The sequence below is a fragment of the Aphidius gifuensis genome, linkage group LG2 (genome assembly GCF_014905175.1).
Source record: "Aphidius gifuensis isolate YNYX2018 linkage group LG2, ASM1490517v1, whole genome shotgun sequence".
In the NCBI taxonomy this organism is placed as follows: Eukaryota; Metazoa; Arthropoda; class Insecta; order Hymenoptera; family Braconidae; genus Aphidius; species Aphidius gifuensis.
This window is the reverse complement of record NC_057789.1, coordinates 7,360,896-7,386,036: the sequence shown is the minus strand read 5'-3', so window position 1 is coordinate 7,386,036 and position 25,141 is coordinate 7,360,896. Positions and strand designations below refer to the sequence as shown.

Below are 25,141 nucleotides of genomic sequence, written 5' to 3'. Positions count from 1 at the left end.
GTGAAAAAATGAACAACCAACAACGCCAATCAACACCACACACACACACACTCGCGCACATATAAAAAAAAATATATAAATAATAATAATTGAATAACCCATGCGTAGAGTAGCTTGTTCGAGAAAAACAAAAAAAAAAAAATCCAACTGCTTTTATCCCTACCAAGAAAATTATTTAATTTATAATTAAAAAAATATTTTTTTTAAAAAATATATAAAAGAAATTATCATAATTAAATAATTTATCATTAACAACAAAACACTTTATCATTATATATTTTTTTGTTTTATTTTTAATATTGAATAAACATCAAAAAATAGAAGTACATGTAATAATAATTTACGATATTTTCAATTAAATAATTATTATAAGAGGTACACGTAGATATTTGTACATATTTTTAATGATATTTTGCTCGATTTAAAGTGGATCAGCAACAGCCCGTATTGAACTAATTTTCAATTTATATAAATCAATAGTACAAAAAAAGTCGTAAAGTCTGTCATCTTTCATCTAAAAAGAAATAAAAAAATTTTATATTAAAAATTCATAATTAGGCAAGTTTATAGAAAAAAAAAATAATAAAACATAGACTTTACCAAAATTGATTCTCTCTCTCTGGAGATACGTGCATTGGCAATCAAGCGGCTGGCCTTGATGAATCTTTTATTAAGCTTGATCCCAAGTTTTTGAGCTTCTTTCTCTCTTCGATCATAAGTTGCACTGCTTAAGACCCATGTAACAACGTGTGGTTTTTGATTGGCATTATCACAGGCGACTTTCATATCGAGCTCAATAGCAGCAGCATTGGGAACTGGTCCAGATGTACATACTTCAATTTGAAGATTTGATGTATTGTTATCATTTAATTCATAAAGCTGTAATAATTTACAAAAAAGATTTGTTAGAATGAATTTAATTGATAAATGCAAAAAACTTTATTATTTATTATTCGTTCGCTTACCTCTTTGAATAATCTCACGCCAGTTTCGTGTGTTGCCATCATCAAGTTTTGAGGTTAGAAGAATATTTTTATTATTACTGATAAACTGCTAATACCTATGTACAATTATCAATTTATGTTAAATTTTACGCATGTAATTTTTTTTTTACAATTTTAATCGTCGAGTACAAAAGCGATATTATTAATTATATGAAATATTACGTTATATGCAAAAGACAGTGCACACTGCACAATGCACATACATAGATAGAAATAAAATTACGGAAGGCACAAGGCAGGTTTACAAAATAAATCTTTAATATTAGGTGCGTTCTTTCGTCAATTTTTTGTTGGCGCATCATGACCACGCATTTGCGCAGAAGTCGAGGAATCAAGTAAAAGTTTCAAAGGGGACGTTCCAAATGCTCCACGTTAATTTTTTTTTTTTGCCAAATGTGTTGGTGAGTGTTTTGGACAGTTTTGGAGTACATTAAGTTTAGTCGAATGAAAAAAAAAGAAAAAAACAAATTTATCAAAAAATTAATTTTAACTATTTGGTGAATATTTTAAAGCCAATTTTTAATTAAATGATTAAAAAAAATGTTTCAATGGATCTTCTACTGGCATTGTTTGCATCAATAACAATTGTTGTCGTTAAAACGACTGAAGCATTTAATGTATGTGGACCAACAACAAATGATGAAACATCATCCAGGTATTTCCCATTGTTTATCTAAATAATGAATAAAAACACTGTAATCACAGCCCAACACACACACACACTTATCATTATCATGAAAAAAAAATATTCAAAAAAAAAAAAATTTAACAATAAAAATTTTATAAACAAAACAATAAACTAAAAATAACAATAATAACAACTTGACTGATAACAAATATAATTATTTCAAGTAATATATTATCACTTGTAATAAAATATTTTTATTTATAATTTTAAAATAAACTTGTATGATTATTTTTTAGTTTAATTTTTGTATCAACATTGGATGGAAAATTAACAGCACTTGACCTTGGTGAAAATGGTAAGCCAAAATGGTCACTTGATTTTGATGAGGAACCAATGTTATCATCTGGTACTCATGGACGTGAGGTATGACTAATATAATACTAGTAATAACAATGTTTAAATTTATTATTATTAAATAATAATAAATAAATTACAGTTAAATAATGATGGAAGCTGGATAAGAATGATTCCATCATTAAATGGTGGACTTTATGTATTTGATGGTAATAATGTTAAGGCAGTACCAATAACAACAGATCAATTATTAAAATCATCATATCGTTATTCTGAAGATGTTGTTTTTTCTGGAGGTAAAGAAACACGTTCATATGGTGTATCAAGTACAACTGGTAAAATAATTTATCAATGTAACATCAATGGTTGTAGTAATAATACAGATGATGATTCATATATTGAACATGATGATGTATTGATTGTTCAAAGATTTCAACAAACAGTTAGAGCTGTTGAACCAAGAACTGGACATGAAAAATGGAATTTTAGTGTTGGACAATATCAAATTGAATTAATACCACGTGAAAGTCATGATTGTAATAGTAAATTAACAAATATTGCAAATGATATTGAACTAAGAGTTGTTGTTCCTGATGGTATTGTTTGGGCAATTAATAAAACAAATCCAAATGTTAAATTATGGCAGCATAAATTTGATTCACCAATTGTATCAATATGGCGTGAAGGAGCATCAAATGATAATGATAGATCAAGTAAATTAAAATCAGTTAATTTATTTGATAGTACAAATTGGAGTAGAGGATCAAATTTTATTGAAAGTCCAAGTATTTATGTTGGTATGCATGATAGACAATTATATATACAAGAAAATACTGATAAAATAAATGAATTAAATATTAAAACATCAAAACAAACAACATTTCCATGGCAACCATATCAAGCAACTGATACAGCAATTGCTGTTGTTGAAAATTCACCAAAAACAACAGCACTATCAATTTTATATAATACTGAATATGTTAATGGTAATGGATTTTATTTACATACTAAAGAACATCATGAAGAATCTCATCAGTGTAATAAAACAGAAGAAAATATTATAATTCCACAAGTTGAAACAACATCAACAACAACAACAACAAATTATGATAATTCAAGTAATGATAATGATAATAATGTTGATGAAGAAACACCAGTACAAATAATAATTGTATCATTATGGTATTGGTGGAAAGAAGTTATTATAATATCAATAACATCAGCAATATTACTTAATTTTATGTTACCACAAAAATTATTAAATGCAACAACACCAGCAAAAGATGGTGTATTACCACCATTAGTTGTTGAAAGACACTTTGAAACATCAAAAGAAAATGAACGTAAATTATCATTTAATAATCAAGATAATAATTCAGATTTTAAATCAAGATATTTAACTGATTTTGAGCCAATTGATTGTTTAGGTAAAGGTGGTTATGGTGTTGTATTTGAAGCAAAAAATAAAATTGATGATTGTATGTATGCTATTAAAAGAATATCATTACCAAATAGTCAAGATTCACGTGATCGTGTTATGAGAGAAGTTAAAGCTTTAGCTAAACTTGATCATCATAATATTGTTCGTTATTTTAATGCTTGGCTTGAATGTCCACCAGCTGGATGGCAAGAAACACATGATTCAAAATTCATTGATAAAATGAGATTTTCACCATCTGAATTACCATCAGAAACATCAATGTCAACAAAACCAAGTGATCAAGTATGTATTGATGTACCATCAAGTAATAGATCATCAGTTGATAGTGCATTTGAAGCTGTTGAACTTAATAAAATTAATGATGATGATTCTTATATTGTTTTTGAATCATCTGAATCATCAAAATCAAATAAATCATCAATTTTTATTGAAGATGAATTAGATAATAATGATAATTCAGATTCAATTATTTTTCAAAATAGTACATCATCAGCAAATAATAATTTAAATACAACAAAATCAATCAATAATAATGATACAATTGATGAATCACAATCAATTATTTTTGATTCTTCAATATCAAATTTAAATGTTGCTGAAAAAATAAAAAAAAAAGCATCATTTTCACTTGATTTAAATAATATTAATAATACAAATATTACAAATAATAATAAAACAACAAATAATAATAAAAAAAATAATAATAAAACACCAAAAATGTTACTTTATATACAAATGCAATTATGTCAAAGAAAAAGTTTACGTGATTGGTTAAAAAATCAATCAACACCAAGAGATTGTAGTAAAATTATTTTAATATTTCAACAAATTGTTGATGCTGTTGAATATGTACATTTACAAGGTTTAATACATCGTGATTTAAAACCATCAAATATATTTTTTGCACTTGATGATAAAATTAAAATTGGTGATTTTGGTCTTGTTACGGCAATGACTGAGGGTTATGATAATGTTGGTACACCAAATGATGATACATATGAAATTAATGAAAAAAATGGTATTCATACTGCTTGTGTTGGTACACATTTATACATGTCACCAGAACAAAGTGATGGACAATCATATAATTATAAAGTTGATATTTATTCACTTGGTATTATATTATTTGAATTATTAAATGCATTTAGTACAGAAATGGAAAGAGTAACAGCATTATTAAATCTTAGAAAAACAATATTTCCACATGGATTTGAAGATAGATATCCAAACGAGGTAATACATTTATTAATCATCATTATAATTCATTATAATTAATTTTTATTTATTTTTTTTGCAGTATAAACTATTAAAAATGATGTTGGATATAAATCCATCAAAGAGACCAACAACTTATGGAATCAAAGCACAACCACCATTAAATAGAACAGAAACTGATGGATTATCTGATGATGGTGATAAGTGGCATTTTGATTTACCACAAATAAGTAGACATTCATCAACAACTGGCAGTAGTAGCAGTGGTACTGGTGAATCATAGAAATAATTTTTTTAAATTAATGATAAAACTCAAATGAATATTATCATAGCTGTTGTAAATTACAAAATCATAAAAAAAAAAAAAAAAAAGACAGTTAGCATTATTATATTATTAATTATTAACAATACTTGTTGTTACATATTATAATGAGTTTAAATTTTGAATGTACAATTTTGTTTAGTGACGTTAAACGGTTATTTTTTAATATTTTTTAACCGATATTAACTGTTAATCAGTTGTTGCCAAGGATGATTATTCAGCCACGATACATTCAAATATATATTTTTTTAAAAATAAGTATTTAATTGTACTTATATATCTACTTCAATTATTGTAAGCTCAATAATAATTTGTTTATATTAAAAAAAAAAAAAAAAACAATTTATTCTACCAATCTACTTTACCAACAGAAAAACAATCAATTTGATTTTTTTAAATATTTAAATAGATTATATTTTAGCCCTGGCATGTTCAAGGTCCAAAGGGTTGTTGTTGTTATTTTTAATCTCAAAATTTTCATATTTATGAATAGGTATAATCAATAAATAATTGTTAATTTAATTAACTACATATTCTGTTTTTCCAACAGAGTGTTAAAAAATATTATTATTATAAAAATAATAAGACTAAAATAAAAAAAAAAAAAACAGTAAGTATATATATATAACACGATTAAAAAAAAAAATAAAAAAATATGTCGAATGGAAGAGTTTCTCGTCTAGACAATTCCACGTAATTTGTGGTAATCAGCAAGTGTATATTTCTTGTTTGGTATTTTGTTCTTGTTACTCCAGGCATACCTGAGTACAATAATAGAATTGGCTGGAACCTTACGGGTCTCTGATTAAATAAATAGGATTGTCTTTCGAAGTGACGAATCACCAAGTGGAGTGCAGTTGAAACTAAATGTATCACATAAAATAGCTAAGCTTAATACTATCAACATCATCATCAACATCATCAACATCATCAACTGTGTGTGCACTGTCCGAGATATTTTTTTGTCACTATTTTGAGATACTACAAGTAGGTACATAACCTTATGTCTAAACTTTGTCAAATATTAATAATATTTATAAAAATTTATTATTAATAATTTATTAAATAAATAATACATTTTTATTTATTTATTTTTATAATATACTGTGGAAATTATTCAACAAAATATTTATTTTTTAAATAAAAAAAAAAATTAAATTATTTAAGTACTTTCCATAAATAATTTATATTGCTGATTCAATTGTATGTTACTGCTTCAAGGTTGTTGAGACTTAAAATATTATTTGCGTATTTGGATCCAAATGCTATTACAACACTTGGTTTTTATTTTTATTATTTTGGAGCAACTTGATCCAACACAGTTAGCATAAAACTTGATGATTTTTTTTTTTTTGATCATGATTGTTTTTTATTAAATAATAATTGTTAAATTTTTGTATTAATAAGTATTGTATATTATTGATTATTAATTGAATATTAATGTTTTTATTATTATAATTTTTAGTAGGTAGTATGGAAGGCCAGCAATTTTGTTTGAGATGGCACAATTTTCAAAATACCCTACTTAGTTCGTTGCCAAAATTGCTTGATGTTGGATATTTGACTGATGTTACGCTTAGTGCCGGTGGTAGACATATTCGTGCACATAGAATTATATTATCAGCTTGCAGTTTTTATTTTAAAGAATTATTCAAGGTATTGTATTTAATTTAATTAATTTACTTTATGTTTAATTGATTTAAATACTTGATAAAAGTTAATTTTCTTATTGTTTTTTTTTTTATTTATTTCAGGATCTTAGTACATTACAACATCCTGTAATTGTACTTCCTGGTATGGAGTATGCAAATTTATGTGCTCTAGTCACCTTTATGTACAATGGAGAGGTCAATATTTATCAAGAACAATTACCAGCACTTTTAGCTATGGCTGAAACTCTTCATATTCGTGGACTTGCTGATATTGCTGGGGTAAGAAATTAATTACTAATTTTTTTTTATATGCTAAAGGTGTGTTCAATTATGACTCGAAGAAAATAAACGATTAAATTCATAATCAAAGCCTTCCAACAAATTTTTATATCACAATAATTTATTATTTTTTTTAAATTTTTTTATTTATTCAATTATTATCACATCATCAAGTCAAATTAATTATCAAAATAGGTATATTAAATGCGAAAAAATTCAATCAAATTAATTGATAAATTACTAGCCATTTAATTTCTTTTTTTTAAAATAATTTATTATAAATAATTACCAGTTTTTATAAAACAAAAAAATTAATAAATTCTTGCTGTTTATCGTGTCGATTGTTATTATAACTGGTGTGTTTATTTAATTTAATTTATTTTTTTTGTTTTTTTTATAATCAAAATAAATTATAAAAAAAAAAGTAAAAACAAGTGTTAAAATATTTATTGACAATATTAACAAAAAGGAGTAAAAATAAATAAAAAATTTATCATTTTTAAAAAACAATTTAATTTTTCTTTGTATTATCCTATGATCGTGTTGTTTTGTTCAGGTCACTTGAACACATTTAATGTCGTTCCTTGAGAAGTACTTCATCGAAGGTATTGTCCGGGTTACACATTGTTGTTGACGCGAGCAACAAAGGAACGATTATGAATTAAACAAAAAATAATAATACAATTATCACAAAAAAAAAACGAAAAAAAAACAAAAAATTTATGAAAAAAAATATACAAAAAATAAATATTAAACGATATCCACGAGATCAAGATCGTTATGTGTGTTGCAACTAAATGCAAGTGGATGCCTCTCCCGTGGAACCTTACCCCATAGAATGAAATTTACAGGTATATTCTACAATAGAAATCTTTTCATTCACGTCTCTATCTATTATTATTTTTTTTCTATATAGTAATGTTTATTCATTTTTTTTTTTCTTTATCGTACTATGATAAAAGTAAAATTGCTAACGATTAATCATCGGCTTCCTTACGCTCTTTAATTATAATTTTTTTTCTATCTATATATATTAATTAATTTTTCCTTGACTATATAATACATTTATACGTTTATTATTTATCTATTTTGTTAATTTATTTCGGATTCGACCAGGCAATGTCTTCCATCCTCCTGTGAATTTATATATATATTTTTAATATTGTTTTTTGCTTGTGATTAAATAATCCTATAAGCAAATAATATCAAAGTATATGAAATTTAAAATATATATTAATATCTATTTTAATTTCATATTTATCTAAATTTAATTGCTTATAAAAATTAACGCATAAATATTAATTATAAACTTCAAAGTGTCGCAATAAATGGAGTTTTAAATATATGTAGCTAAAATTTAAAAAAAAAAAAAAGTAAAAGTATTTGCTTTATCTATTGTTAACAATAATATTTAGACAACTGATATATTGATAATAAAAAATATATATATTTTTTATCAAGTAGATAAATTAATCACTATTTCTGTGATCATAACTTGCTTGTGTGTTGCAGAAGAATGCAAATCAAGATAATGGATTATTTGGTGATCAATCAAGTAGCAATGAAGATACAGAAAGTATGTGTGATAATACATCATTATCAACAACAACAACAGTAGCAACAACAACACCACAAACACCAACAACACCAACAACAACATCATCACCATTATCATTATTAACAACAGCAACAACAACAACGACATTATCAACAACAACAACACCATCAGTTATTAAAACAACAACACCAACAACAACAACAATTATTAAAAAAGAAATAATTGATGGACCATCAACAGATGATTGTATACAAGAAACACAATCAGATAATATTGATATTGATGAATGGAAAATTGATAATGATGATATACCATGCAGTGTTAAAACAAAACCATATTATTCAATAAATGCAAAATTAGCACAAAAAGAAAAAAAACAATTATCATTATTAAATGGTCCATTAAATAGATCAGATGATATTAAATATATTGATAATAAAAATGATGATAATTCATTAATAAATGATGAACAAAATAATACAATTATTGATGATGGTAAATCATCAATTATTGATACTAATTATCGTTATTTAACATCACATGTATCATCACGTGTTACACAAACAAATAATAAAACAAGTGTAACATGTTTAATATGTGGTAAACAATTGAGTAATCAATATAATTTACGTGTACATATGGAAACTCATAGTAATAGTTCATACAGTTGTACTGCTTGTTCACATGTATCAAGATCACGAGATGCACTTAGAAAACATGTCTCATATAGACATCCAGTTGCCACGCCGCATAAACGTCCTCGGTTTAGTCTAGGTAAACCCTAGAATATTTTTATTTTCTTTACTTTTTTTTGTTGATATTTTGTTTTGTTTTTATTCTAAAATAATTCTATCAAATCACAGTTGGTCTATAGTAACCAGCTGTTTTTAAATTTCGATTATTACGTTTTATTTATGTTTTTTTTTTCTCTTTTTTTTTTTTAATAAAATGAAATGATAAAAAAAAAAAAGTCAAGCTTATGTAAATAGCTCAATGAGACCTGAAGCCACTGTACGGATATCTAGTCCAATTTATAGAAAAAAAAAAAAGAAACAAATTAACTCTTGTTGAGGCTCAGACGCGGAATAAGGAAAGACATTTTTTGTTGTTTTATTTAAAACTAATTTTACCTGTTTTTTTTTTTTTTATTAGTTATTGTAAGTAGTTGGTTTTTTCAAAGTAACTTTAGCTTATTGGTTAATTGTATTTTTTTTTTTTTTCCCTATTTTTTTTTATTCAAGCTTAAAAAACAATTTTAAAATAGTTTATTGCTACTTTGTTTTTTTAGTTGTATTGAAAATTTACGTGCCCAGATGAATTTTACACATATAAAATAAACTCACCCGAAGAATCTCAATTGAATTCAGCAATGAGATTTAATTTCATTTGCTGGACATTGATATTTTCGATATGAAGCTATAAATGTGAGCTAATATTACGAAATGAATCGTGTTCACAAAAAAAAACCTCTAGTGTTCAAATTGTTATTTTTTTTTTCTTTTCTCGTTGTCGTATTTTAATAAAGACACTTAAAATATTATTTTTCCTTTAGATTTTATTTATAAAATCAATTATTAAATGTTAAAAAAAATATTCACTGATTGTTGATTAATATTTTAAGATTAATTTAACTTTTGCTTGCCTTGAATCAAATACTATATATAAGAAAAAATTAAATTTTTATTACTAAATTTTCAAAATGAATAAAAAAAAAAATATATTTATAAAGAAAATAAATAAAACACGACTCCGTCTATGATTATTAATTTGAACAAAGTCAATTGTTAATAAATTTAAAAAATATATGTAAAAAAAAAGAATAAATATTAATTATAATTAATTATAAATAAAAAGACAATCTAGAATCATAATTGTATATCAATAATCGTATTCAAAAAAAAATAATATACAATTTGTATACAAAGAAATAAATATAATAAAATGCATCAAAAGTTAATTAACCAAGCTTATAAATTGTTCATTTTATATTGAGTTTTTTTTTTTTTTTTAAATCCCATATTATATAATTATTTTGTTCTGTATTCTCTTTAGTGTATATTTTGTATTTTTATTGATGATTTTATATTTTTTCCACACGCCAAATTTTAGTATTGCAGTCTTGACCAACAGATATAAGTGTTTCTTCATCCAACCATACGAGTCGAGTAATTTGGCTCTGTGGATGAGCATCTACAAGCAAAAAAAAAAAATAAATATCATTTAAAAATAAAGGCTTTTTTAATTTATAAAAATTATATACTTTTAATGATGGTATGCTTGGCTGGATTAGTAACACTCCAGATGATGATAGTGGTGTCCAAGCTACCACTAGCAACCATATCAGATTCAGGAGACCATGCAACAGTATTAACTCTGGCACTGTGAAATCCCCATTCTCTATTATGAGCCAACTTAAATAAAAAACAAACAATAAACTATCATTAATAATCATTTAACATAATTATTTTTTATAATTAATATTAATAATCTTACCCCCTATAAGTAAATTCCATCAATAATAAAAATAGTAAGCAATAACAATTTTAAAAAAATATTATAATAATGAATTTATAATAAAATGATTAAGTAATAAATTACCTTGTATTCAGGAACCATATAAAGTACAACTTTTCTATTGGCATCACATGCAACAAGATACTTATTATTTGGACTGTATGAAACATCAGTAACTGGTCCCAGATGTTCTAGCTCAGATTTGAATACAAGAGATGTACCCGATAGATTATAAATATAAACTTTATTATCCGAACTTGAGCCAACAGCAACGTCATTTGTATCTGGATTAACACTGACACATGATGGCTCATAATCAATTGGTAATTTTGATATTTTTCTACCTGATTGAGTAAGATTAATTTGTCTCATTGATACAGTTATAACAATATCACCAGCAATATCTAAACCACGTGGTTGTGAATCAAGTTTTATTGTTTCCATTTCATTGTATTTATTTGTAGCAATATCAATTGCTCTAACTGTATCATCAATACCAGCAGTATAAAGTAAATTACCAGCAGCTTTCATTCCATTTATTTGATTACCATGACCATGTCCATCAACACGATCATTTTCACCAGTTTTTGCATTCCAATTTGTTACATATCCATCATGTGAACCAGTGTATATTGTACCTCTATCTGGACTTAAAGTTAATACTGTTATTGGCTTATTATGACCCTGAAATAATACAACAAAAAAACATTATTAACAATTAATTTATTAATTTTAATTTATCTTGAAATTTATGTGTTTAATTTTACCTTAATTATTCTCAGTGGTTTTGTTGGATCATCAACATTGAGATAGTTAATGAAACCACTCAATGATACTGACAATAAATGTTTACCTTGCCAAATACAACTAACTTGTTGATCATCAACAGTATTACCCATATTAAATTCACAAATAAGTGTACGTGTTTCAACATCCCATAATTTACATGTTTTATCACCAGATGCTGTTAATAATTGTGTACCATCTGGTTTCCATGCAACACCATAAACTCCACCTTGATGTGCTGGTGAACCAACTTCACCAACAAGATCAGATGTTGTACCATCATAAATAAATACTTTACCATCAAAACCAGCTGATGCAAATAATGAACCAGATGGTGAATAACGTACAGCTTGTACAAATCTAGTATGTTCTTGTTTTGTCATTTTAAATTTAAATGGTGGACCTTCAAATATTGCAATTGTATTATCTTCACTTCCTGTTATAAGTCTAAATGGTCTACATGGACGAAAATCACATGAATTAATTGGTTTACTTTGACCAGATATTTCACCAACTGATGTACCAGTATCAGCCATAAAAACATGACCAAATCTATTTAAAAAAAAAAAATGTAAATTAGTCATTTAATAATTATATTTTAATTATTTTTAAATTACCTTTCACGACCTTCACCAACAACAACCATTCTTTGACTATCTGGTGACCAAGCAATGTCCTTAATTGGACCTCCAATTGGATGAAATTCATTTTTCAAAATATGCTCTTTATTAACAGTATCCCAAATACGTACTTTTCCTGATTGATCACCAGATGCAATGTAAAAACCACTTGGTGAATATTTTGCAACATTAACATTACATGAATGCTCAGTATAAATATCAGCAATTGCTGGATTATCAATGTTTCTTATGATAACACTATTTCCATTGGTATATAAAAAATTTTTTCCCTTTGGATCTTCACCCAGTACAAGTGGTGTTCCTCTTTGAGTTCTTGGTAATGTTGCAAATGTATACTCTATAATAATACATTTATTATTATCAAAATATTTAATAGAATATTAAGCTTAACATAATATTGGCAAATATCCAAGTGTAATTTATTTTTGGCTTTAGGAAATTATGAAATAATGCAAAAATATTTTAACGACACCATCAAGGAAATATAATTATTTTTTTTTTCATTTAAATTTAATTTAATAAATGATTTATTTTATTGATCATCAAGTAGACATGTAGCTATTATTTTTTTTTTTTTTTAATTATTCTAGCCAAATAGAGTTGGATGAAAATTGAGATGTGGATATTTTTGGAGTACTTGAAACCCATAAAAAGTATAAAAAAATATTCATCAAAAATAGAGCAAGAAATTTTATTTATAAATTTATTTGAGTTGAAAATTTCTATTGTTTATAACGATGTAAATAAATTTTTTTTTTTTTAAATTTTTTTTGGAGTTTAAAGACGTGTTTATTTTAAAAGCCACATAGTCATTTTAATAATATAATATCTATAAATAGCTAAAATACCTAACAAGAGATAAAATAAAGAAAAAAAAAAAAAAAACGGTATCAATGAATCGGGGTCTGACTCATCCTTTTGTTACCTTTATAGACCGGAACGATTCAACAACAATAAATGTATAATAAATTTAATGAAAAATATAAAATATTTATAATTAAAATTAATAATTATAACTTACTTGTTTCGTACGACATTTCTGCCGGCTTTTTTTTTATTATTTTTTCACTTGAATTATCCTCCTCGGAGTAACTTATTTGTATTTGTGTCACTCTGATTGTATTTATCTCAGGGTGACTATGTAAATATAATGACCGTGACAATGTGTATATACCATGTATATATAAATTAGGGATGTGTTCGACTCGATATATTTTATTTTTGATATTTCGATTTATATTTAATCACTCTGCATCGATAATCGATAGTACATTGGATTTTTCTATAGAAAAAAATCAAATTTTATTCACTTTTTCGTGAATAAAGTTTATTTTACAATAAAAAATTTAATTAAATATAAATAATATTAATTATTTGTGCATTTATATTTAAATATATCAGCTTATCGAAAAAAAAAATAATCGATTTATCAATATTTAAGGAACATGTACACTGTGCAACGATATTTCTGTACAAAATTTCTAAGAAATTAAATTAAACATTTTAAATAAAAACACAACTAATTAATATAATTATTTTTGATTTATTTATTACTTTATGATTATTTTAAAAAATTATATTTAATACTCTAGGAAGCTTTGTTGTTGTTGTTTTTTTTTTTTCTTCAACACCAACAAAAATAAATGGAACAAAGAGAAAAATAAAAAGGGAGAGACAAACGAGAGAGCACGAGAGAGTTGCCATCAACAATTTAATAAAAAAAAAAAAAAATTTTAATTGACTTCTCCATATTGATGTTATATGTTTATTTCGGTTATTATTGTTTTTTATTTTTTCTATACAAGTAAATTAGTTGAGAGAAAAAATTGTTACGTAGTGCAAAAAGTTGATACAGTTTTACTACAGATGATGTTTTTTGCTGTGTGCATACTAGTTATCTGCGCCAATTAATTTTGATTGTAAAAAAAAATATATAAGGTATATTTTATTATACTTTAAGGATAATATCATAATCAATAAAACACATATTGGGTAAGTTAATTTATTTGTTATTAATCAATAAATATACGACGTACTTTTTCTATTGATAAATGTATTATTTGTTGATTCGTTAAATCTAACCTCTAAATAAGAAAAGTTAATTTACCTTATATTTACTAATTAACATATTTATTTTTTTACAAATAAAATAAATCATTATTAATTATAAAATTATTTTGTTTTTATTTTACAGATTATTCATTTTTCTTTTAAATATATATATTTTTTTATATATAAAGTTTTACTATTGTTGTTATTATTATTGACATGATAATTTACGGATGAAAATAAACAATTATGTCAAATGTTGAAGATACATATATGAATGGAATGGAGGATTTTGATATTGATGAACATAATGAATATTTATTAATTGCTAAATCAGAACCACCAAACAATGACGAAGAAGAAGAAGAAGGAGACACAGTAAATAAATATTTATAAACTATTTAGTTTTTTTTTTTTTTTGTTCTATTTGTTTTGTTCTTTTTTTTTATTTTTATATCTCTTTTCTGTTTTATATTCTTCATTTAAAATTATGATGTAACATAATGATTTAATTATTTTATTTTTTTTTCATTTAAAGATATATCATGAAGCCATGATGACTGAAAAAGAAACACAAAATAATTTTACAATATCAAAACATGAATTGTATTATGATGAAAATGAATCAACTGAATTTAACGAGATGGATTTATTAAATAATTCATCATCAAATTATCTTGATGATAATAAAATTGAATTTTTTAAACAAGAAACAAATGACATTGATTATATGATTGACGAATCAAATAATTCATCATTAGATAATGATGAAGATGATAATAATGGAAATAATAATGACGATGATGATGATGATGCAAGTGATTCTGATGAAAAAGCTGATGAAGAAACAATGGCAACATTTTATACATCTGATGGACAACGTTTAGCTTTATATGCTCTTGAAAATTCAGAAGATATATTTGCTGTATCAGTTTATGATGAATCAGCACCACCAAATGATTTTCAATTTCTTGCTAAATCAGATGTTGAAAGACTCATTAGTGAGGGTGCAATTGAAACAGTTAAAAAACCATCACAATTAAAAAAAAAAAGTTTTCATGTTGGTGAAACACCACCAATTCCAAAAAGAACAACAACAACAACAACAACAATTAATAATCCACCAATAATAAATAAATTACCAAGTGCAAAAAATACATATGCAAATGTTAATGTTAGTAAAAAAATTAATAGTCCATTAAATGTTAATCCAACAAGAACGACTTATCAAAATATGAATAAACCTAGAAGACAAACAATACTATCATCAAATGTAAAAATAATAAAACATTATTCAAAACCATCTGATAAAATAAATCCTCGAGAAATTGTACAAAAATCAACAGTACAACATATTCTACAAGATAATCAAGAAGAGGATGAAGAATTAACACTTGATGATATTGCACATTTATTTACAAAAGAAAAAATTCAAAATAAAAATGGAATTAATAAAATTATTGGTAATAATAAAAGTAATACAGCAGTAACGTCAACTAAAACACCAGAAAAACCACATATCACAAGAAGAATACCACAAATTTTAAGCAATACAGCATCAAAATATTCATCAAATAATAATAGTAATAATAATAATCATAGTTCAACACCAATAAAACGTAAAAATTCACCGGAAATTAGAAATAATTTTTTAGGTAAAGGCGTGAGTCCACCACCACCGCCTGATGATATAAATATGTCTGGATTAAATAGTCCAAAAAGTTCAACTGATGAATTAACAAATTTTTCACGTATGAAACGTTCAAGAAAACAACAGCTAACATTTGTTGATCGTGCTGATTCAGAAATAATAATACAACCATTAGCTGAACAAGAAGAAGAAGAAAAAGAAGAAGAAAAAAAACGTACTGGTAATAAACGTGGAAGAAAAAAACGTGATTTACCAAAAAAAAAAAAACCAGCAATATTAAAAGGAACAAAAAAACGTAGATATTTTAGTAAAAAATATGCTACACGTAGAATTGAAATAATTGATGTTGATACTGATGTTATTGATGATGAATCAAGTGGTAAAAAGAAAAAAAATAAAATTGATGAAATAACAATTTATGATGGTAAAGAAAAAGGTTCAAGTGATAAAGAAAATGATATTATTGAAGTTGGTGATACTGATGAAGATAATAGAGAAGCGCAAGAACAAGTAGAAGAAGATGAAATTAATGAAGAAGATGAAGATAATGCTGAAGAGATAGAAAAAAATAAAAAAAATAAATTTGAATGTCATGATTGTCATAGAATTTTTTATACAAAAAGTGCATTAATAAAACATTCAAAAATATGTGAAAAATCAACATTAAATAGTATTAAAAATAATAATAATAAAACACGTGTAAATTCATTAAGATCATCACGTTTAAATAAAAATAATAATGATGTATCAAATGATAATGAAAAAAAATATACTTGCAAAACATGTGGTGATAAATTTGATGTTGTTGTTGCATTAGCAAGGCATGTACGTTGTACTCATAGTTTACAAAAAAAAAAAATGAATAATGATACAACAAATGAAGATCCAGAATATTCAATACCACCGCATACATTAAAGAGTCATGAAATAAATGAAAAAACAAATTTATTTAATAAAAATACACGTACAAGACGAAAAAAAAAATTGTTTAATGCTGAACCATCAATTGTTGTTAAAAGAAAAATTGATAGAGCACTTGTAAGGACTTCATGGAAATCTAAAAGTATGGATTGTCGTGATTGTGGAAAATGGTTTCCAAGTATTGCACTTTTATTGACTCATTCACTTAAACATGTCACCAAAAAAACTGGTAAATTAATATTTTTTTAATACATTTATTTTTTTACTTTATTTTTATTAATAAAATTAATATTTATTATTTCAGCACAATTTCTTTATAAGATTAAAATTCAAAAATCTACACAACATAGAAAACAATCGACGAATAAAGAAACATCTATTAAAAAACGAACAAGGCCGAAAAAAATTTAAATTTAAATATTAAATTTTCGAAAAAAAAAAATACTGACTTTTATGCATATTTTATTTTCTTTTTTTTTTCTTTACATATTTAATAGTACTTTAATGATAAAAATAAAAAAAAAAAAAAATTTTATCTTTAATTGATAATTAATATTAACAAATAAATTTTTAGAAAAAATTCTTGTTTAATGAAATATAATATACTTGATTAGTCTTTTATTTTATTTTTTTTTGTTTAAGATATTTTCAAGTAGTTTTTCTTGCTTAGCACACAAAAAAAATAATTATTTTATTTATAAGACAAATACAATAATGAATTTAGCTTTTATTATTGTTAATATTATTATTTTCTTTTAAATAATATTTTTAGTTTTCGCCACGATTGATATTTTTTTTTCTTGCTTGTATGAATTATCATTGTAAATTCAATGTGTGAGCTATAATCATGATCATCATTGAAAAATATCGTGAGCGTAAATGTACATAAATCTTGTTCCAATCATTAATCAGATGAAATAATAAAACAAAAAAAAATTTATCAAATTATATGAGTATTAATGGTCAATGAACTGTTTGAAAAAGCAAACAATAAAAAAATGTATAAAATATTATATTTTATTTTCAGACTAATTAAATTTTTAATAAATAGAAATGTAATTTTTAAAAATAATAATAATCAAGGAAATCTAAACAACACATGATACTGTCATGATATTTTTTTAACTGGATGATTTAAAATTATTTTAATCAATCAGAAAAAAAAATTAATGCTCATAAACTAGAAGGTTTTTAAATAATTATAATAGTATGAAAAAATTTGAAATATCAGTTGTTTAATTAATTGTTGAAATTAAAAAAAAAAAGAGAGTCGTGGGAACATAATAATTGATAATTTTATTGATGATTATATTTGTTTAAAAATCCATGATACTCTGTAATATATTCTTCAGGTTGTTTTGTTTTTTTTTTTTAGTTTGATCTATTTGATAATTTAATTTCTATGATATTGATTAAACGACTTGATGATTATCCTTATTGTTATCATGTACACCATGATGTGTTTTACTATTTAAAGATTTAGTGCAATTGTTTTATTTGTTTATTTATTTATTTTTTGAGTAAGTAAATATTGTATTTTATTATAATCTTTTTATGACGTTAGTTGAAATTTATTAGAAATAGAAAAGAAAATTAGAAAAAAATAGAAATTACTACAAGTGATATCTAGTGTCTTGAGGTGATGTTACAAAAAAGTTAAAAAAAAATAAAATAAAAAATGGCTTCTCTAAATACATTTTGCCGCCAAATCCGGCGTCGTCGTCATATTGTCACTTGTTGTGTGTGTTGTTGCAAAATTTGTGTGTGTCCACTGACATAATTTAATAATTTAATAATTTAAAATTATCTATTTATGAATCGATAATTTGACTATCGTATATTATTTATTTATCTATTTGTAAACAAACGTGGTGATAATGGATTTAGCTGATCTTCAAGCACGTCAAAATCATGTTAAAGATGATGTTGGTATTCGTTGTCAAAAATTGTTTCAAAATTTTTTAGAAGAGTAAGTAGCTCAATTAAATATCTCCCATAAATTTGTTATTTTAGAATTTATAATATTTTTAAATTTTTTTTTACAGATTCAAAGAAGATGATGAAGTTAAATATCATGAATCAGCATTAGAATTAGTAAGCCCAGAAAGAAGTACACTTGTTGTATCATTTGATGACATTGAAAAATATAATCAAGCACTTGCAAGTGCAATTATTGAAGAATATTATCGTATATATCCATTTTTATGTCAAGCAGTATGTAATTATGTTAAAGATACTGGTAAATTAGGAAAAGAAAAAGAATGTTATGTTAGTCTTGTTGATGTACCAACAAGACATAAATTACGTGAATTAACAACCTCAAAAGTTGGTACATTATTACGTATATCTGGACAAGTTGTTAGAACACATCCAGTACATCCAGAACTTGTACTTGGTACATTTATATGTGTTGATTGTAATGCAACAATTAAAAATATTGAACAACAATTTAAATTTACAAATCCAACAATATGTAATAATCCAGTATGTGCAAATCGTCGTAGATTTGTACTTGATATTGATAATTCAGTATTTGTTGATTTTCAAAAAATTCGTATACAAGAAACACAATCAGAATTACCACGTGGTTGTATACCACGTTCACTTGAAATAATATTACGTGCTGAAATAGTTGAAACAGTACAAGCTGGTGATAGATATGATTTTACTGGTACACTTATTGTTGTACCAGATATTGGTGCATTATCAATGCCTGGTGCTAAAGCTGAAATAAATTCACGTCATAAAGCTGGTGATCAAGGTGAAGGTGTACGTGGTCTTAAAGCACTTGGTGTTAGAGATTTAAATTATCGTTTAGCATATTTAGCATGTAGTGTTACAGCAACAAGTCTTAGATTTGGTGGTACTGATATGGGTATAGAAGATGTATCACAAGAAATGATGAAACGTCAAATGTCAGAAGCTGAATGGAATAAAGTTTATGAAATGAGTAAAGATAGAAATTTATATACAAATTTAGTATCAAGTTTATTTCCAGCAATTTATGGTTGTGATGAAGTTAAAAAAGGTATAACATTAATGTTATTTGGTGGTGTACCTAAAACAACAATTGAAGGTACATCATTAAGAGGTGATATTAATTGTTGTATTGTTGGTGATCCAAGTACAGCTAAATCACAATTGTTAAAACAAGTTGCTGATATATCACCAAGAGCTGTTTATACATCTGGTAAAGCATCAAGTGCTGCTGGTTTAACAGCAGCTGTTGTTAGAGATGAAGAAACTGGTGATTTTGTTATTGAAGCTGGTGCACTTATGCTTGCTGATAATGGTATATGTTGTATTGATGAATTTGATAAAATGGATCCAAAAGATCAAGTTGCTATTCATGAAGCTATGGAACAACAAACAATATCAATTGCTAAAGCTGGTGTTAGAGCAACATTAAATGCACGTACATCAATACTTGCTGCTGCAAATCCAATTGGTAGTCGTTATGATAGATCAAAATCATTACAACAAAATGTTGCATTAACAGCACCAATTATGTCACGTTTTGATTTATTTTTTATACTTGTTGATGAATGTAATGAACTTATGGATAATGAAATTGCTAAAAAAATTGTTGATCTTCATAGTAATAATGTTGCAACAATTGATACAATATATGAACAACCAGAAATATTACGTTATATTAATTTTGCAAAACATTTTAAGCCAATATTAGAAGTTGATGCTGCTGAATATTTAGTTGAAAGTTATACAACATTAAGACAACGTGAAGGTACTGGTGCTGGTAAATCAACATGGAGAGTTACAGTAAGACAACTTGAAAGTTTAGTTAGATTATCTGAGGCACTTGCTAAACTTGAATGTGGTGATAAAGTTACATTAAAACATGTTAAAGAAGCTAAACGTTTATTAAGTAAAAGTATTGTTAGAGTTGAACAACCAGATATTGAACTTGAAGATGATGCACCAAATGAACAAGGAATGGAACTTGATGATGCACCACCACTTATGGAAGCATTAAATGCAATTGATAATGAAAATGGTAATGATACAGCTAATGGACAAGATGATGATACACAAGTACCAAAAAAAAAATTAACAATGTCATTTGATGAGTATAAAAATTTAACAAATATGCTTGTATTACATATGAGAAGTGAAGAAAATCGTATTGAGGATGGTGATGATAATCAAGGAATTAGAAAATCTGAATTAATTGCATGGTATTTAGATCAAATACAAGATCAAATTGATGATGAAGCTGAATTACTTGAACGTAAAGCACTTGTTGAAAAAATCATTACACGTTTAATGTATCATGTAAGTTCATTTGCTTATTTTATTTTAATTTTTAAACAATTAAATATCAATTTAACATTGTTTTTTTTTTTTTTTAAATTTCAGGATCAAATTATTATTCCACTTACAACTGGTGCACTTGATGGTCAAGACAATGTAGATGATGAAGAAAAAGAAGAAGAAGATCCTCTTCTTGTTGTTCATCCAAATTACGTTATTGATATTTAATTTTAAACAAAAGATATATATTTTTTTCAATTTTATAAATCAATTGTAAATGATGAAAAATAATAATATCAATTCCACATTGTAATTTACTCGCATTAGGATAAATAAAGTACGTGTTTTTTTTTTTTATACAAGAAAATCATAAATGTTATTAGTAACTTATTACTATCTTCTATTATAAAATGTATTTATTGATGATTAGTAGATAAGCGTAAATTTGCCAGATTAGGTCATTATGCCAATGACGATATATTGTTCTGTCATCGTTTCTTAGCAATATGTCTCGAGTGAAAGTTGAGTGTTAAATGAAGGAGGGAGTTACGATATCTCCGTCAATTTTGCCAGTAAAACTTATTTAATTTAACAGCTAACATACCAAGTGATGAAAACATTATCACGCGGCTTAACTTGAAACGTTTTATATATTTTTTAATCAATTGAAAAGTTTTATCTATTTTAAAAATCATGTCGGCAATAGAAAGACAATATTCTATCGAAAAAGTAAGTTACTTGCTGTTTTGCTTTAAACAAAAAACAAAAATAATAATAAAACTGATATATTTGTGCTAATGTTTATTTATTTGTATGAAAATTTGTTAGCATATTAAGTGGGTTGTGTGCATGGGTGATTTTTCTTTACTCCGAGATACATTGTCCAAGAAAAAAAATGAAAAACAAACTGCATTTTGGACGATACTCAGTTTAATTGATTCATTACTACGTGGATTTGGACAGGTAATAAATTATAAAATATTATAATAATAAATTGAATAATTATCTAATATTATAACAGGTTGTATTTGCAAACAATCCAATCAGTGGTATGCTAATAATAGGAGCTCTAGGATTAACTGTAACAGGTGTAGCTATCGCAGGCGTGGCAACGGGTGTCCTAGGTCTACTTATTTCTGTGGTAAAAATTTTTTAAATTCATCATTAATTAATTAATTAAAAATAAATATTTTCAAATGGAAATTTAACTCATTAAAAATTGCAATTATCTCTTTTTAATAAAAACATTTGATATAAATTTTAGCTTGTAATAAAAAAAATAAAAAAGTTACAAATTGAATTTATAATTTGATAAAATATATACTGATTTTATTACGCTGCAATGTGATGAATAAAAAAAAAAATTTCATCTGCAATCCAGATGAGTAAAAATAAAAAAAAAAAAAAAAGTTTCACTGCATTGCGAATCAACACAAACCAGATGAACTCTCAAGGCCTTTCAAGGTTTTTTTTTTTTTTTAAATAGTTAAAATAATAATTGGATTGATTTTTATTGCTCAGCTTATTGGAGGATCTCCGGAACACATTGAAAATGGATTAACTGTTTATAATCCATTATTAATTGGTGCTGTAACATATTCAATATTTCCCACTCAATATGGTAATTGGGATTCTTTTGCAATTCTCATAACACTTGTATCAGCAATAGCAAGGTGATAAATTTTTTATCAATTAATTAAATATTTATTTTATTATCACTGACAATTTGCTGATTAATATGACACATTGATTTAAAATATTTAGTGTTTATTTAGCAAGATCATTTGCCAATGGAAAATATCCATGTATTACTTGGCCATTTAATATTTTACAAATAATGATACTATTGATTCTCATGGAACAAGCTAATGATCATCCAACCAACTATTTAGAGGTAATTAAAAAAAAAAAAATAAGAAAACAAACAAAAGGTAAAATTTAAATTGAAATAGAAAATTTTAAAAAATATAGAAATATGGAATAACAAGAGCAATAGGTCGTATAGATTTTCCAGCTGATTGATTTTTCGTCAATCTAAAATCTTTTATCGAATTGTGTGTACTCACCCAACCACCCTATTTATAATAATGCACTGTGAACGAGGCATAAAATCAAATACAAACCAACGAACTTGAAGAAATCGATTAGAAATTCCACCAAGTTAACTATACAAATATATATTTTTTAAAATTATTTATATTTATATTTCTAAATACCGTAAATTTGTTTTCAATTTTACAAAAATTTTTTAAATAATAAATTAATATGTATAAACATTTAAAATAAATTTTATTTTCAGAAAAATACAACGGAATTGATTCAGAATAAATCAACAATAATTAATAATAATCCAGACTGGGGACTGGTAAAATAATTTATTTATAAAGATAATTTATTTATTTAATAAAAAAAAAGAAAACACTCATACTTTACGTATTTTTCAAGGTTTTTCGAGGAATATTGACGTCAGCATCACAAGTATTTGCTGTAGACAATGTTGCTGTTGGTTCAACCATCTATCTTGCAATTCTTATTTATTCACCGGTAACTGCTGCATTCTCATTTACAGGTGCATTCATAGGTACAATTTCAGGTAAATAAATTTCAAAAAAAAATAAGAAATTACTTGATATCATATATCAATAATAAAAAAAAAAAAATTGAATTAAAATTGACAATTGGATAAATTGATGAGAGTATCAATTTATCCTGGAGGAAACAGGTCAGTTACAGGCTAATTGATGAATCGTACAGTTGGGAATATGTATCGTCTATGAAAATATGTCGATATCCATCACAAACATTTCGATGGCTATATAAAATTGATCTTCAATAATACACTGTCAATTTGAATATTTATTTTTTACTAAAAGCTTGTTGTAAAATATTAATATCATATTTTTTTCATTGCAAATTAACACGTATATTTTATTCTAAAATTGCACAGTGTTTTTGTTTACCAAATGCATATTTTATTTATTTTTTTTTACATTAATAATAACACCTATTTAAAGTTGAACAACTTCTCGGTCTTTAGCGAAATTTCATATTAATTTTTTACTACAAAATAGTGTCTTTATTGTTGATCTGGTTTTTTTTTTAAATTTAATTAGTCTTTTTCTTTTTGCAGCACTTGGTCTTGGAGTACCATATGATACAATTTATTCTGGTCTATGGGGTTATAATAGTTTATTAACATGCTCATCACTTGGTGGTATATTCATGGTCTTAAATTCTCAATCGATACCATTGACTTTTATCGCTGGTGTATTTACTGTTTTTTTACAGTACATTATATATCAATTTTTTATACGTGTAATTATATTTTTAATTTAATTATATTATTGTTATTGTATTAATGATAGAAAAAACATTATTGTAATTTTTTTATTGTAGATTCAACTTGCAGTATTGACGGTACCATTTGTAACGACTGTTTGGCTTTTTATGGGCCTTAGGGAATCAGAAGATAACACTTTTTTGTATCCAGTTATTTCAACATTTCCTGAGGATATACGATTTAATTTTTTTCATCATAATCAATTTAGCCTCGATTTGGCTAGCTCAAATTCAGTAAGTATTTTCATTACTAAGTTTAATAAATTTATTTAATTTATTATAATCATCAGCAGGTTGATGAAAACTACGGGAAATCATCGATATCTGTTTTTCCAGACACGAAACAATAAAAATAAAACAACCCTTTATTAATATGAAATTTTTATATATCAATTTCGAAAAAAATTTACATCAGTTAAGTGTAAAATGTTATACAATGCATGATATCTATCGAAATACACACTCAATCATACATCCGTGTAAATATAAATTAAAAAAACAATAACAAAATCTTT

At 25.1% G+C, this 25,141-nt stretch overlaps 7 protein-coding genes across 12 annotated transcripts; 5 read left to right on the top strand and 2 right to left on the bottom strand.

Moving 5' to 3' along the window:
• Window positions 1-263: 263 nt before the first annotated feature.
• Window positions 264-1,221, bottom strand: LOC122848838. Its single transcript, XM_044147211.1, has 3 exons — window positions 966-1,221; window positions 601-879; window positions 264-514 (listed from the first exon to the last, which is right to left on the bottom strand). Exons 1-3 carry the CDS (start codon window positions 1,005-1,007, stop codon window positions 422-424), a joined length of 414 nt encoding a protein of 137 aa, XP_044003146.1. The 5' UTR covers window positions 1,008-1,221; the 3' UTR covers window positions 264-421.
• A 153-nt stretch (window positions 1,222-1,374) lies between these two features.
• Window positions 1,375-5,171, top strand: LOC122848835 (eukaryotic translation initiation factor 2-alpha kinase). Its single transcript, XM_044147205.1, has 4 exons — window positions 1,375-1,659; window positions 1,929-2,055; window positions 2,129-4,660; window positions 4,725-5,171. The coding sequence occupies exons 1-4, from the start codon at window positions 1,532-1,534 to the stop codon at window positions 4,923-4,925; spliced, it is 2,988 nt and encodes a 995-aa protein (XP_044003140.1). The 5' UTR covers window positions 1,375-1,531; the 3' UTR covers window positions 4,926-5,171.
• A 267-nt stretch (window positions 5,172-5,438) lies between these two features.
• On the top strand, window positions 5,439-10,625 carry LOC122848837 (protein tramtrack, beta isoform). 3 transcript variants are annotated; one of them, XM_044147210.1, is made up of 4 exons: window positions 5,439-5,955; window positions 6,430-6,620; window positions 6,719-6,895; window positions 8,411-10,625. In XM_044147210.1, the coding sequence occupies exons 2-4, from the start codon at window positions 6,438-6,440 to the stop codon at window positions 9,236-9,238; spliced, it is 1,188 nt and encodes a 395-aa protein (XP_044003145.1). In that variant the 5' UTR covers window positions 5,439-5,955; window positions 6,430-6,437; the 3' UTR covers window positions 9,239-10,625. The 3 variants fall into 3 exon arrangements, with proteins under 3 accessions (XP_044003145.1, XP_044003144.1, XP_044003143.1); XM_044147209.1 differs by having other exon boundaries at window positions 5,442-5,955; window positions 8,408-10,625; XM_044147208.1 differs by having other exon boundaries at window positions 5,443-5,951; window positions 8,408-10,625.
• LOC122848836 (actin-interacting protein 1) lies at window positions 10,319-13,825 on the bottom strand. Of its 2 annotated transcripts, XM_044147206.1 has the most exons (7): window positions 13,416-13,711; window positions 12,371-12,731; window positions 11,735-12,305; window positions 11,052-11,651; window positions 10,947-10,949; window positions 10,714-10,864; window positions 10,319-10,643 (listed from the first exon to the last, which is right to left on the bottom strand). In XM_044147206.1, exons 1-7 carry the CDS (start codon window positions 13,429-13,431, stop codon window positions 10,534-10,536), a joined length of 1,812 nt encoding a protein of 603 aa, XP_044003141.1. In that variant the 5' UTR covers window positions 13,432-13,711; the 3' UTR covers window positions 10,319-10,533. The 2 variants fall into 2 exon arrangements, with proteins under 2 accessions (XP_044003141.1, XP_044003142.1); XM_044147207.1 differs by lacking the exon at window positions 10,947-10,949 and having other exon boundaries at window positions 13,416-13,825.
• Window positions 13,826-13,920: 95 nt separating this feature from the next.
• LOC122849434 (probable WRKY transcription factor protein 1) lies at window positions 13,921-17,486 on the top strand. The gene is made up of 5 exons (XM_044148133.1): window positions 13,921-14,386; window positions 14,589-14,821; window positions 14,982-16,724; window positions 16,770-17,244; window positions 17,320-17,486. Exons 2-5 carry the CDS (start codon window positions 14,693-14,695, stop codon window positions 17,424-17,426), a joined length of 2,454 nt encoding a protein of 817 aa, XP_044004068.1. The 5' UTR covers window positions 13,921-14,386; window positions 14,589-14,692; the 3' UTR covers window positions 17,427-17,486.
• A 1,224-nt stretch (window positions 17,487-18,710) lies between these two features.
• On the top strand, window positions 18,711-21,656 carry LOC122848833 (DNA replication licensing factor Mcm6). The gene is made up of 3 exons (XM_044147200.1): window positions 18,711-18,984; window positions 19,061-21,308; window positions 21,393-21,656. The coding sequence occupies exons 1-3, from the start codon at window positions 18,893-18,895 to the stop codon at window positions 21,513-21,515; spliced, it is 2,463 nt and encodes an 820-aa protein (XP_044003135.1). The 5' UTR covers window positions 18,711-18,892; the 3' UTR covers window positions 21,516-21,656.
• Window positions 21,657-21,664: 8 nt separating this feature from the next.
• LOC122848834 (urea transporter 2-like) lies at window positions 21,665-25,100 on the top strand. Of its 3 annotated transcripts, none has more exons than XM_044147204.1 (10): window positions 21,665-22,016; window positions 22,116-22,250; window positions 22,309-22,428; window positions 22,809-22,960; window positions 23,052-23,181; window positions 23,587-23,652; window positions 23,733-23,880; window positions 24,418-24,602; window positions 24,684-24,860; window positions 24,920-25,100. In XM_044147204.1, exons 1-10 carry the CDS (start codon window positions 21,981-21,983, stop codon window positions 24,974-24,976), a joined length of 1,206 nt encoding a protein of 401 aa, XP_044003139.1. In that variant the 5' UTR covers window positions 21,665-21,980; the 3' UTR covers window positions 24,977-25,100. The 3 variants fall into 3 exon arrangements, with proteins under 3 accessions (XP_044003139.1, XP_044003138.1, XP_044003136.1); XM_044147203.1 differs by having other exon boundaries at window positions 21,666-22,016; window positions 22,309-22,425; window positions 24,917-25,100; XM_044147201.1 differs by having other exon boundaries at window positions 21,672-22,016; window positions 24,917-25,100.
• Window positions 25,101-25,141: the final 41 nt, after the last annotated feature.

Bases quoted from the DNA above. Each gene is read 5' to 3' on its own strand.
- LOC122848836 (XM_044147206.1), bottom strand. The intron at 12,306-12,370 runs GTAATTTAAAAA...TTTTTTAAATAG, and splicing joins GTTGGTGAAGGTCGTGAAAG to ATTTGGTCATGTTTTTATGG. The intron at 10,644-10,713 runs GTATATAATTTT...TTTTGCTTGTAG, and splicing joins CAAGCATACCATCATTAAAA to ATGCTCATCCACAGAGCCAA.
- LOC122848837 (XM_044147209.1), top strand. From the start codon at position 6,438: ATGGAAGGCCAGCAATTTTGTTTGAGATGGCACAATTTTCAAAATACC. The intron at 6,621-6,718 runs GTATTGTATTTA...TATTTATTTCAG, and splicing joins ATTTTAAAGAATTATTCAAG to GATCTTAGTACATTACAACA. The intron at 6,896-8,407 runs GTAAGAAATTAA...TGTGTGTTGCAG, and splicing joins GACTTGCTGATATTGCTGGG to AAGAATGCAAATCAAGATAA.
- LOC122848838 (XM_044147211.1), bottom strand. From the start codon at position 1,007: ATGATGGCAACACACGAAACTGGCGTGAGATTATTCAAAGAG. The intron at 880-965 runs GTAAGCGAACGA...AAATTATTACAG, and splicing joins GCGTGAGATTATTCAAAGAG to CTTTATGAATTAAATGATAA. The intron at 515-600 runs GTAAAGTCTATG...ATTTCTTTTTAG, and splicing joins GAGAGAGAGAATCAATTTTG to ATGAAAGATGACAGACTTTA.
- LOC122848834 (XM_044147201.1), top strand. From the start codon at position 21,981: ATGTCGGCAATAGAAAGACAATATTCTATCGAAAAA. The intron at 22,017-22,115 runs GTAAGTTACTTG...AAAATTTGTTAG, and splicing joins GACAATATTCTATCGAAAAA to CATATTAAGTGGGTTGTGTG. The intron at 24,861-24,916 runs GTAAGTATTTTC...TATAATCATCAG, and splicing joins ATTTGGCTAGCTCAAATTCA to CAGGTTGATGAAAACTACGG.
- LOC122849434 (XM_044148133.1), top strand. From the start codon at position 14,693: ATGTCAAATGTTGAAGATACATATATGAATGGAATGGAGGATTTTGAT. The intron at 14,822-14,981 runs GTAAATAAATAT...TTTCATTTAAAG, and splicing joins AAGAAGAAGAAGGAGACACA to ATATATCATGAAGCCATGAT. The intron at 17,245-17,319 runs GTAAATTAATAT...TTATTATTTCAG, and splicing joins ACATGTCACCAAAAAAACTG to CACAATTTCTTTATAAGATT.
- LOC122848833 (XM_044147200.1), top strand. From the start codon at position 18,893: ATGGATTTAGCTGATCTTCAAGCACGTCAAAATCATGTTAAAGATGAT. The intron at 18,985-19,060 runs GTAAGTAGCTCA...TTTTTTTTACAG, and splicing joins TTTCAAAATTTTTTAGAAGA to ATTCAAAGAAGATGATGAAG. The intron at 21,309-21,392 runs GTAAGTTCATTT...TTTAAATTTCAG, and splicing joins TTACACGTTTAATGTATCAT to GATCAAATTATTATTCCACT.
- LOC122848835 (XM_044147205.1), top strand. From the start codon at position 1,532: ATGATTAAAAAAAATGTTTCAATGGATCTTCTACTGGCATTGTTTGCA. The intron at 1,660-1,928 runs GTATTTCCCATT...ATTATTTTTTAG, and splicing joins AATGATGAAACATCATCCAG to TTTAATTTTTGTATCAACAT. The intron at 2,056-2,128 runs GTATGACTAATA...AATAAATTACAG, and splicing joins CTGGTACTCATGGACGTGAG to TTAAATAATGATGGAAGCTG.